A 13,652-nucleotide genomic window follows, 5' to 3' on the forward strand; every position below is an offset into this window, starting at 1 on the left:
CATCATTTGCATTGCATTCTGAGGTTGCTATTTGCTACACAAACAATGGTGGCCTCAATAGATTTTAGAATTGTTTCTGTCTTGTGTTTGGCTTTGCTTTCTTGTCTAGTCGAGGGTACAGATTTCAACGTTTTAGACCACGGTGCTAAAGCAGACGGTAAATCAGATTGTGCCAAGGTCAGTTTGAGATGCCAATCTTTTTGTATTCCAACAATTTAATTTTGTTGGTAGGCACTTATATTTCTTAAAGCTTTGGAGCATTCAACTCAAATTAAATTGATTTATTACGGTATATTTCACATTAGACAAATATGTTGAATGTGTATTTTTTTCCGTCTCATGGTTTTATATTTATTTACGTAACAATGTGATGCTTATATCCATTCCAGCAAAATACAGACTGATTAACCATATGTAATCTTGTGCGCGTGCAGGCATTCCTAGAGGCATGGCAAGCAGCATGCCATAGCCCTGGGAGTGCAAGGCTTGTAATCCCCAAAGGTACATTTGTCATAAGCGAGGCTATGTTTACAGGCCCATGCACGGGCTTTATGACTGTTCAGTTGATTGGAACCATCCAAGCAACAACTGGCACCCAGTACAAAGAACCAGAATGGCTCGGTTTTGAAAAGCTCACCGGATTTCTTCTTACTGGTGGAGGAACTTTCGATGGACAGGGCCAAAAAGTTTGGGAGCACAATTCATCAAAGAAAGCAGTAGTGAGTATTTCAAGGAATTTGATAATCTTTTGTGAGTTAAAATCCATGGTCCAAAAAATGTTAGGATTTATCAACAATATTCACCAAGTATCAGTTGAAAATTCTGAAAAGGTATTGGTATTCCTCAAAAGGCCGGAAACTAATTGTAGTTTGTTCTCGCGAACTGAAGTTCGGACACATAACAAATGGAACGGTTACACAAATCACTTCATTGAATCGAAGGGATTCCATATGTGCATTAATAATTGCCATTTCTTTGAGGCAACACAAATCAAAATCCTTGCCCCAGAGACGGCCAAACACCGATGGCATGCATATCAGCCAGTTCAAATAATGTGACCATATCCAAAAGTCCGACAAGACGGTGGCGATTGCATATCTATAATTCAAGGCGATCATCGGCCTTCATATTACAGATGTTACCGTGGACCTGGGCATGGTATTAGGTAAGTACATAGTATCATTTGCCATCTTTACATTGTGCCCTTCTAACTCCATAACAGTGTTATGATGTATAAAAAGTATGATTACAAGCAATATATGATATGAGATCTCAAAAATGTCAAATGGGCATCAAAAGCTATAAGTCAGAAATATTTGGAATAATCGATAAGTGTGTGTCTCGGCATATTAACTAACACCGTGTTTCATTTTTCTGTTCAGTGTGGGCAGCCTTGGCAAATACCAAAATGAAGAGGATGTCGGTGACATCTTAAGTGGACGAATTGCACATTGTCCAAACTACAAATGGAGTTAGGATCAAAACTTGGCCTGGATCACCTCCATCCGCAGCTTCCAACATCAATTTTGAAGATATAATTATGAAGAATGTTAAAAACCCTATCATCATTGATCAAGAATACTGTGCTGCGGGTTCTTGTGGCAAAGCCAGTAAGGTAGACCATCGTCTAACTTTTACAGCTGAAAAATTGCAATGTCACAAATCCTAATTAATGTGTTGTTACTTGTATCATATCCAGGCCTCTAAAGTGAAGATCAGCAATGTTAAGTTCAAAAACATTAGAGGTACCTCTACATCAAAAGTTGCAGTTAACATGAGATGCAGCCCAGAAGTTCCTTGCAGTAATGTTGAGTTGTTTGACATCGATTTGAAGTATGTTGGTGCCGTGTTACCTGGTTTGTCTGCTTTGTCGGAATGCTCTAATGTTAAAGTAGGCTGTGGTGGCATACTAAACCCACCACCCTGCCTTAGCTCAACTAGGATCTCATAGACGAGTTTGTATTTGGTTATTTGCTAGCTTGCTAACCACCAGTCAGTTTGCTTCAGCAAGAATTCTTGGTACCACAAAATACCATCTGCTTCAACAGGAGTTGTGTTGGATGCTTCTCTGTATTGTATGCTAGCCTTACAAAATGTATACTATTGATTGTATGGTTATTATACGAAAGATGAGAGACAATTCTTTTTTGAACTTGCTCTTTTAGTCCATCGTATTTATTTCTTCTGCACGACTGAATGTTGCATTTTGCATTATTCTCATTTCTATAGGTTACCACTTATCCCAAAGAAATCCAATTTATGTGTTTTTATGATTCTTTTTGTTGTTCTTAATGGTGTATGTGTGTGTTGTAGGATTCGTTATTTCATAATGCAAATGTCTACAAACCGCAAAAACCCACGCGTAGCGGAATTAATGGGGTTCACAGTTTTGGACAGAAAATCATACCTTTAGATCAGCTTCTTGATATCTCTGAGAATCCAAGCTTTATGAAATCAACAATCAACCCCTTGATCTTCTGTTGTATTTCTTTCAATAGATTAGACGTTGTGTGGGCAACGATCTACCAACCCCTTTCTTTCTCACAAAGCTAGAACCGATTTGGATCTATCTTTTCTTGCCTCTCTTTTCAATCAATATGAATAGTAAATTTCGGCCAAGAAGAAAGGTTTCTATTTATAGGCTATAACAGGGACCATGATGAGAAAATTAGGGTTGGGCCTCCTAACGGGCTTGGGCTTTCCATGTTCGCCCAGAACACATGGCCCAAGTCCGTCAACAAATGGCTTATTCCACTAATGACCATTGTTGCACTACCGCCCTAGTCCCAAATTACGTGTTAGCGTTTATGGGCTCCATATTATATACTTGTGGATCTCCCCGTGTTTAAGATATCAAATGTCTGTTGATTAAATCAAGTTACTGACAACTACATTAATCAACTTCTTATGTCCTTGGGTAGTACCACTCATCCTTATTGTCATGTTGGATCAAATCCACCTGCAGGGTTTACATGACAATCCTTATGAGCTCCTCAAGGGGACATCATCAGCCCAACTTCTTGCGGGACACGGATTCCTTCTATAATCAACAGCACACCTTACATACAATGTCATTATCCAATCCATCGAGTTTGTTGATTCACAAATGAATCTCACTCATTGATGATTTAAAGCAATGTACAATGCACATAAGTGCCCGTTATTATATCCGGATTAAGAGGACAAACATCCATAATAACAGAGGCGTTTGTTCTCTTATATAGTCAGTATAAAGAGAAACAACCTCACTTGATCCTGTTCAATACACACAAAGTGTACTAGTGTAATCCTATAGTCAAGATAGACTAATACCAGATTATACTACAACCGTACCAATACTTTGTCCAAATTCATCTAGGTTGTGAACGATTACTTATACTTTATAAGGTGCTGATGATATGATATTTTGTGTGTTCATACCATATCATCTATAACATAAAGTATTAGACATATGCATATAACTAATAACATATATACTATGCATAACATTTGCTCATATGATTCTCATTCAAAATATAAAGAATTAGAGTTAATACAAAAATAATGCTTTTAGTATATAATCCTATCATGTGTGCGTCAGTGTGTGTCAAGATCATTAGGACAGCTTTTAGGATTTAATTTTACAAGGAGACCCAAGTATCGATCTCTGTGTATCCAAAGAAATGGTTTCTGTTTAAGGTCCTTGTTAAATCAAAGTTTGCACTTCACCAATAAATTTATTATGCTCAAACTTGAAAGTAAACATTGCTAGTATGCTCCCAAATCTTTCGATTAAAACTAGTTAAGCAACCAACAAGGTTATTATGGTAAACCAATGTCGTAGCTTTACATGCAAGTATTAGGGGTGTTTGGACTTTGGATCCTATTTATTTACTGCCAATAAATATTTATTAGTAAAAAAATGTTTTTCTAAAAAATAAACATGTTTGGTCTCCATTTTTCTAAAAATTATTTTTCATCCAAAAAATATTTGTTGGTCCAAAAAACATTTTTTTTAAAAGAAGTAAGCTAGGGTTAGGCAGACCCCCACATGTATTAAATCAAAATCATTCATATAATTTTCCCTCTGCATCATCCTCTACTAGTCTATGGAGCTCTCTACTTAGAGGATTACCATGATGCATGCAACTAGTACAATTAGAGATGTTTAAACCTGCTAGCAAGTCAGTAGGTTTGTTGCACTCCCTGTATACATGAGAAAATGAACAAAAAACAAATTTGGTAGCCAACTCTTGGATATGGGTAACAATGTCCAAACAATACCAAGGAATTTCAACTACTTTCTTAATGATTTGAGTCACCCAGAGAGAGTCTGATTAAATTTCCACTTCCTGAACCCCTAAGGCACCACATATGATCATGCCTATTTCGATAGCCTTAAGTTCTTGAAAAATCACCGATTGCATCCCCCAGAACCTGAGAAAGCTTCAATCATTGAGCCATTTTTATCTCTAATCAATCCCTCATGACCTATTCCTAGTGGTGTTAAAGCCCCATCTGCATTCAATTTTTTCCTTGGGTTTGCCGAAGTATGCCATTGGCACGACTTTCTTTCTAAAGGCTTAAACTAAATTTGAATGCCTATTCTCTGACAGAGTACTCGACTCTCAGTTGTATCTTGCAGCGCATTGACTTGAAGTTGGAGATATGCCCTCATCTCCCTCATTATTCTCCTTAAGACCACTGTCGCAGGCTTTGAACTGCTCTTGAACCTTCTGGCATTCCTTTCTTTCTATATCGCATCTACTGCAGCACATATAAAAGCTTTATATACATCTTCAATCTTTGCTTTCCTTTTGCAGAGTTTCAGCAGCGAAGACCACTCCCTATTTGACGATCTTGTGTCAGACATAAAACCCAAAACTACTTTGATTTCATCAATGATTTCTCTCGAATATCCACATTAAAAAAAAGATGATTGGAGTTTTCCCGACTTTGTTCACACATACAACAAGATGAGTGAGTCAGAATCTTCTTTTGCACTAGTCGATCCTGCATGGGCAGACGGTTCGAGAACAACTGCCAACAAGTAAAAGAGTGTCTTGGGATCACTAACTTACCTCAGACCAATCTCTGTCATTGAACTTTCGGTCTTGCTGGAGACAAAACTTTGTATGCGCTACTGGCTGAGAAACGACCACTAGGATACGACACCCATATGACTCTATCTTTCGACAAATGGGAATTGATAGGAGTGCTCATTATGACTTCCCTGAGGTTATTGCACTGTATATTGCCCACTATGCTATTCCAGCTTCCATCCTTAATCAAAAGACTTACCTTTGCATCTAAAGGTAGTTGCATCTCTGCTACTGCTTGAGCATTGTGTATCAGTAGGCTGGATGGACACCAAATATCATGCTATAGAAGTGTGGACTCTCCATTTGCAATGCGATAGAGTACAAACTGCTTTACTTCTTTCCTACTCTTGAGAATACTCCTCCATGCCCAAGCACAATCATTTGGAACTTCCATTGTCCAAAAAAACTTGTTTTGGATCAGATTTCGCCAAACCTAATCAACCCACACACTTTCTTCCCTGGCAGCTATCCTGTACACTAGACCACAGTATACCCCTTTGTTCCACAGTCCCATATTCATGATGCCCAATCCACCTTCTTCCTTTGTCTTGCATAAGGTGGAGAAACTAGCTTTATGATGGCACCTTTTGAGTTCAACTCCACTCCATAAGAATCTAGCACAAACTTTTTCTATCTGCTCAATCACTGTCTTTGGTATAATGAAAGTTTTGTACCAATATATGGGCATAGTAGTGAGAACGGATAAAATAAGTTAAAGTCTTCCTGCATGTGACAACATCCTAGCTTTCCAATCTTTGTGCTTGGCTGTTACCCTATCCACCAATGGTTGACACTCTTTGATCCCAAGTTTTCCTGCAAAGAGAGCCAATCCCAAATATTTGACCAGAGGTTTGACCAATTCAACTTCCAAGATTGTTGCCAGCGCTTGAGCCTCATAAACATTGATAGAGCCTGTCATTAGAGTAGTCTTGTGTTTATTAATATGTAGACCAGTTGCCTACCCAAACAACTCTATACATTTTTTGAGGCTTCTGATAGACTCCTCTTCCCCTCTACAAAAGAACAGGACATCGTATGCAAACACAAGATGGGACATATTAGTTTTTTTTACATTTGGAGTGAAACTTGATCTGCTTTGCTTCTATCTTTTCTTTCACAATACTTTCAAGTATTGCCATAACAAGCACAAACAGGTACGGAGATATGGGATCCCCTTGCCTTAAACCTCTTTTACCCTGGAAAAAGCCCTCTGGAGCCCCATTTACTAAGACTGAGAAAGAAAGAGAGCTTATACACAGTTTTATCCACTTCATGAGTTTCTTCGGAAAACCAAATCTCCCCATCATGAACTCTATAGTCTCCCAGCTGACCATATCATATGCCTTCTGGATGTCAAGCTTTACTGAACACCTAGGAGTTCCATGCTTTCGTTCATACCCTCTCAATAACTCATGTGATAAGAGTATATTATCTTTAATGTATCTATCTGGTATGAATGTAGATTGATTTAGATGTACTAAATCATTGATGCATATCTTGAGCCTGTTGGTAATGACATTGCAACACACTTATAAATGGTGTTGCACAGCGCTATAGGTCTGAAATCTTCCACCTTAGTAAGGTTATCAACTTTTGGAATGAGGCAAAGAAAAGTTGAATTTACTGCCCTTGGAAGCTTGTAACTGCTGAAAAAAATTCATTACTACTCTAATGAAATCTTCCCCCACTGTTTCCCAGTAGACCTTGAAGAAAAAAATGATTGAATCCAACAAGCCCAAGAACTTTATTATCATCCATGTCAAAGAGCGCTACTTTGACCTCTTCATCGGTGATCTCTGCCTCTAGATTTTGTGCCATAGGTTTCGAGATGCCATTCCTTACCTTCAAGTTTAGAAAGAACTCTACATCACTCACTAGCATTGCATTTGTACCCAGAAGTTGGGTATAATACTCTACTATTGTCTTCGCTACTTCATTCTACCCTTTGACAGTGAGTCCATGTGCATTTGCCATTGCCCATATACCTCTTCTTGATACCTTTTCTTTTATACCACTGAAAAAGTATTTCGTACACTTATCCCCATCTTTCGTCCACATGCCTTCGCTTTTCTGTTCCATGTCCATTGCTTCGGCTCTCGTTAAAGTGATGTATCTTTCCATATAAAGCCTTTCTCTTTCCTCTAATACTGTATTCCCTGGGCTACTCTGAAGTAAAATATGCGCATCATGTAGTGCTTGCTTAGCAGCTTCTACTATTTCATGAAGGTGGGAAAAATTTGCTCTGGCCCATGGTTTTACCTTCTGCTTCAGCATCTTTAGTTTCTCAACCAATACATACATGGGATTGTTATAAATGGGCATTTTCCACACTTTTTCCAAAATGCATTTAAACTTTCCCTGTAAGGCCCAGAAGTTGCAGAACCTGAACGGAGGGGCTTTCCTCGTATAATCGCTCCAACTCAAGAGCATTGGAGAATGGTCAGATATGCCATATGGTAGGAACTCAACAAAGGTATATGGATAGGCAGTATACCATGCTTTGTTCACTAAACATCTATCAATCCTTTACATAATGCTTCCTATTCCTACGGATTTATTCCACCAAGTAAATAAGAAGCCAATGGAATTTATATCAGACAACCCTGTATTCTGCAAGCAAAGACAAAAATCATGTGCTTCTCTAGGATGCATAGGGTCTCCTCCTACTCTCTCATTTGATGCTAAAACATTGTTGAAATCCCCTGCCACACACCATAGGCCCTGGACCCCTTTACTTATTCTGATAAGATCATTCCACAAAACCAATCTCTCTTTAAAACTATTACTTGCATACACCACTGTCAAACAAAAGACTTCATTACTCGGCATAAACTTCACCTTGTAGTGAATATATTGATCTGACTCCTTCAATTTTTGAACATACACCACTCACGGCTCCCAACATACCCATATTCGGCTAGCAGGACTATGAGCATAGTTATCAACGTTATTCTAACGAGGACAACATATATTTCTAATAGAATAACTCTTCTGCTCTTTAACCTTTGTTTCCAACATCCCAAAAATACTAATCTTCTTAGCTACTCGAACCTTATTAATCTCTGGAACTTTGTGAACGTCATTAGTATCTCTCACATTCCACACAATTATTGGAGCTATCATCGATTAATATTTTTTGTTTTTGGATCCCTTGGGCCTACCCCTACTCCGCTTACCACGCTTGTTCTTATTACTACAGCCTGAGTTCTGTTTCTATCTCTGTTTGTCGTTGCTTAGCAGTTCCTTTTCTCCACGTCTTTTGATTCCTGAGTAGTAAGAGTCTCCTTTTGTTGCATAGGGGTGTCCATAATAGCCATTACCCCTTCTGTTCTGTCGCTGAAATATGGAGTCTCCTCCACAGACACAGCATCATCAGATAAGTCCCCTTCCCTGATTTCTTATGGTAGGCTACCAAACCCAAACTGTGCCTCCTCAAACTCTGACATCAAACCTGGTTCTACTGACAAAGTTACATGATCCACAACTTCTACATAAGGCACTAGCGATAAAGCAGATACTACAATATTTTCAACCACTTCAAACTGGTTCCCTTTAGGCTCAAGTGGTTGATTAGCCTGTTCTTGAACCACTAGAGTACCATCCCTTTCTACCTCATCAACCCTAGAACAACTATTTAGTGTATCCATACTCTCCTGCTGCTGCACTAGACTCGTTCTAATTGGGCTTTCCGTTTCAGTATTCTCATCCTCAATATTCTCTACTGCCTCTTCTTTAGTATCACTAGTTCCAGCTTCTGTTTCTAGTTCTCTATCTACTAGCAATTCCCTTCTCCTCCGAACCCAGACATTCCTCTGACCAGTAACAGTGGTTGTATTTGTCTGTGTATTCCTTGGAACTCTATAGCATTTGTTTGTGAGATAAATAGCATTTGTCTGACCAAAAAACATGTTTTAGGATAAATAGCAAAAACTTGTTTTTCAAATTAAAAAATTGTTTTTTTTGGGTTTTTTCACTTTGGACGCCTTAAGGCAAATGAACTGCTCGATGTTTTAGTACTAAATGCCACGATATGTGATAAGATTCCAAAATTGTAGTTTTAACCCCTTAACAATAATACTTTTAGACCAATTATGCGAGTAATAAATAAGAGTTAATGCTGATTACGTGCTTTTATGTATTTTATGCATTGAAGTCAATTATGTGCAGAAATGTGCCATTTTGGCGAGATAAAGGAGCAAGAGTTGGTTGCTAAAAAGTTTTGTGATTAAAGGCCAAGATTCAAGGAGAAAAAGCCTTTGTAAAGCCTGGTCAAAAGCTGAAAAGTCAAAGTCAACGCGGGCAGAAACAGCACACAAAAGTCAGTATAACTTCCGAAGACCGTATCTTTGGACTCATGCCTTGGAATTAGTCCTACCTTATATTAAAACGACCGGATCGGAAAGAGCTTTCCAATGGTTCAAACCTTGACCCAATCAGAGGAGAAGAAGTGGATGAAAAGCCTACTGAAGTTAGATCTAGCTGAAAAAGGACCTGTGGACTGAAGAGATTGGGTTTTGGGCTCGATTTTCTGGCCCAAAACATGGCTCCTCAGCCCATGCACGAAAATGTGGATCTGGTCTCCTCCATTTCAACACACAAGACTTAACTCTGAAGGAATAATTAGGTTAGGTAGCAAGTAGCCATTAGAGCATAGTTCTAGATCTAGATTTATTTCATTGAGTTAATTAGTTTTTCAATTCCAATAGATTGGTTAGAACAAGTTGATTGTTATTTTAGAATCAAATATTAGTTTATAATAAAGTATTCATTTTCATCTCAATTTAGTTTATTAATTAAATTCTTATTAAGTTTTAGTTGTTTCAAATTCATAAATTAGTTGTCTTTATTTCATAATTAGTTAATCATAATCTAGTTTAATTATTAAATTCATTAGAATTAATTTCGATCTTAGTTGTTAATCATTTCATAGTTATTAGTTTAGTTTTGAATTCTTGATTAGATAAAGATCGTAAATTTATCATCTTTATATTATGTCTTGTTTAAATTCAATTGGAAATGATACTTTGATGAATCAAGGCTAAACCTCCATTAGAGGGGTTTGATGAAGCCTTGATGAAAACTTGATTATGTAGTGTAGAACTAGTGTAAGAGTCTATTATACTCTAGAAGGTTGTTGATTCGCCGTGAGAATGGGTTGGACTTCCTCACATGCTAGTCGTTATTTGGTAGAGATTGCCATGATTGATTAGGGATTAGAACGACCAATTCTTATTGTAAGAACGTAAGAATTGGATTACAACAATCTATACTAGTTTATTAAGTTGGATTCAAGGTGGAATCAAATTCCCCTAATTCTTTATTTAGATTCAAACCTTAGCATTTTGTAGTTAAGTTATTCATATCTTGTTATTTGAATTCACATCGTAGTATAATTTTCCACCATTACTCTCATTAACTTTGGATAGACCAATAGTCGTAGAAAATATTGAATGCTAAAGAACTAGGAGTGGAACGAATCTTTTACTCCACTCTATTTCGATAGATTCGAGAGTAGAAATATTTGATAACACACACGTAAAAATTATTTTTAGTTTTACTTGCGTTTGAATTTTATCTTTTATTCGTGAGTAAACTATTCATTTTACGTTCTATCAATATGCCAAAAAATATCACGTGAAATATGTTGGTTTGATAAAATAGCTTTTAAGAAAAATCACACCCACATGTTTATTCAAAAATTGTTTTTAGAATAAATATTTTTTTTTTCAGAAGAATACTTTTTAAGAAAAAAATGATTTTTTGAAAAAATGAGATACAATTATCCAAACACCCACTTATCAATATCAATATAACAAGGGAGAGAAGTTTTATGACCCCACACTTGGGATTCCATCCTATGGTAGGCTGAGTAGGGCTTAAGAAGCTCTCGAACACAGTGTGAGCAAGATTAGGAAATTAATTAGAGAAATATTAATTGAAGTTGGAAAGCCTTTCAAAGAAAAGAAACCTAAAGGTTTTTCAAAACCTCCTTCGTTCTCTCTTCCTCCACCTCTTATCTCAGGGTGTTCTCAATTCTCAACTCTTCATTTTTGTGCACCGAACCAGGTACCTTCTCCATCTCTCTTCACTGTCATCAATGGAAATCAAATATACAGATTATTAGGCAGGTATCTCCTTTCATATTTTTAAAAAAAATGTTATATTGGTAAAAGAGCAAACATAAATTTTCAAAGTAGGTGTTAAAGTGGGACATCCATAGCAACATAAATTCAATGGTAATCATATAATTTTTTATCTGATTTTGTTGTTGCAAAGTAGCCCCATCATCCGTTTTCAATTCCTATGTCAGTGCCTTATTTTTTATAATCTTTGCCTTCTCTTGAAAATAGGCTAATTAAGTTTTTGTCCCCTTTTTAAACATTTGTCTGCACATCTTTCTTAGTAATTTGCTTTCCGTGTAAATTTTTTAGGTCTCTGCTTCATTGATTTGGGTTTATGCAAGTCAATTGGGAGGTGCGGTTTCTACAATGGAATAAATTGTCAAATCTTCATTACCACAAACATTGTTGTTTACAGAGATTACTGTAAGTAGTGACCACAATTATATTGATATGAATTGGTCCAGAGTTTTGACTGAACAATTAATTTATTGTACTCGTACTTTCTTAATACGACTTTTTCTTTCATGTTTTTGTAGGGACAGTTATGGTTTCGCCGAATGATTTACTACGAACCGCGAAACACCCACGTGCAGCGGAATAAGGGGTGTCACGGTTTGGTTAGAAATTTACCATTTAGATCAACTTCTTGATATCTCTGAGAATCCAATAGCTATGAATCCGAATCAACCTCTTGATCTTCTGTTCTATTCCTATATTAAGATTGGACGTTGTGTGGGCAACGATCTACCAATCTCTCCTTTCTCACTTGGCCTCTATCACTCACAAAATTGGATCCGATTTCTGGATCTATTTTTCTTGAGCAAAACCTTGATTTTTCTTGTGTAGAAAACGGTCAGAAAAGAAGTTTCTATTTATAGGCTACAACAGGGACCATGAGGAGAAATTAGGGTTGGGCCTCTTGATGGGTTTGGGCTTCCCATGTTCGCCCAGAACACACAGCCCAAGTCCGTCAACAAATGACTTATTCCACTAAAGGCCATTGTTGCACTACCACCCTAATCCCAAATTACTTGTTACGTTATGGGCTCCATATTATATGCTTGTTGATCTCCCCGTGTTTAAGATATCGAATGTCCGTTGATTAAGTCAAGTTACTGACAACTACATTAATCAACTTCTTATGTCCTTGAGGAGTACCACTCAACCTTATTGTCATGTCAGATCAAATCCACATGTAGGGTTTACATGACAATCTTTTTGAGCTCTTCAAAGGGACATCATCAACCCGACTTCCTGCGGGTCACAGATTCCTTCTATAATCAATAGCACACCGTACATACAATGTCATTATCGAATCCATCGAGTTTGTTGATTCACAAATGAATCTCACTCATTGATGATTTAAAACAATTTATAATGTACGTAAGTGCCCGTTATTATATCCGGATTAAGAGGACAAGCATCCATAATAACAGAGGTGCTTGTTCTCTTATATAGTCAGTATAAAGAGAAACAACCTCACTTGGCCCTGTTCAATACACACAAAGTGAACTAGTGTAATCCTGTAGTCAAGATAGACTAATACCAGATTGTACTACAACCATACCAATGGTTTGTCCAAATCTATTTAGGTTGTGAACGTTTACTTATACTTTATAAGGTACTGATGATATGATCTTCTGTGTCTCACCACACACCATATCATCTACAACATAAAGTATTAGACACATACATATAACTGATAACATGTATAATATGTATAACATTTGCCCATATGATTCTCATTCAAAATATAAAGAATTTGAGTTAATACAAAAGTAATGCTTTTAATATATAACCCTATCAGTTTTTTCATTCTCGACAAAGTTTTAGTTTCTCATATAATTGTGATTTTGTCTGTATCAATACCCAATTTGTGTTCTTGCTGTGATACTCTTCACTCTACTATCTATAGCTTCATTTTGTGATTCAGAGTATTTGAGTGGCTGATTTAGGATTGTGATTGTCCAAGTAATAGAGGGATGGATTTGGAATCACATCAAACTCTCATAAAGGCATTATGTTTTGGAGTACCATTTTAGAACTTGCAACATATTAACGGAAGTAACCTATAATACAATAACTAATGGGCCATTTGATTATTTACTTTAATTTTTAGGATTGTCTTTAAAATTCTTCATTTCCTCATGCAAATTCTACATTGGTGCTCAGCGAAATCCTTCTATTTTATACTTTTATTTCAGTGGGTCGATTATTAGACTAGATTGAATGTCATCTTTTCATTCTGCCAGGGTGCCCAACTCCCTTAAAATGGTAATTATTTCTCTTTTGACACTTGAAGCATTTCCAGTTGTATCTTTTTTTGTATTCGATTCATGGTTATTTTTGAAGCTGTTCTACCAATGTGTACACTAATAATTAAGTGTTCTTCTTTCTATGTAGAAGCTTAAGTAGATGGAATCACTTTTTTGAAGTTGCCATTACATTA

The 13,652-nt window shown here is 36.8% G+C and overlaps 1 protein-coding gene and 1 long non-coding RNA gene across 2 annotated transcripts in view; both read left to right on the top strand.

The window, feature by feature from the left end:
* The first annotated feature begins 17 nt into the window (after positions 1-17).
* The window catches only part of LOC147516513 (polygalacturonase-like), a 45,526-nt gene continuing 31,891 nt past the window's right edge, over positions 18-13,652 (top strand). Inside the window, exons 1-2 of the mRNA XM_086594582.1 lie at positions 18-177; positions 435-719. Coding sequence (XP_086450708.1) covers positions 46-177; positions 435-719 — 417 coding nt within the window. The 5' untranslated portion in view covers positions 18-45. The remainder of the gene's footprint in view (positions 178-434; positions 720-13,652) is intronic.
* LOC147516514 (uncharacterized) lies at positions 1,458-2,157 on the top strand. The gene is made up of 2 exons (XR_015213692.1): positions 1,458-1,615; positions 1,700-2,157. It is a non-coding gene; the product is annotated as an uncharacterized LOC147516514 (long non-coding RNA).

The sequence above is a fragment of the Coptis chinensis genome, chromosome 2, assembly GCF_015680905.1.
Source record: "Coptis chinensis isolate HL-2020 chromosome 2, ASM1568090v1, whole genome shotgun sequence".
Taxonomy (NCBI): Eukaryota; Viridiplantae; Streptophyta; class Magnoliopsida; order Ranunculales; family Ranunculaceae; genus Coptis; species Coptis chinensis.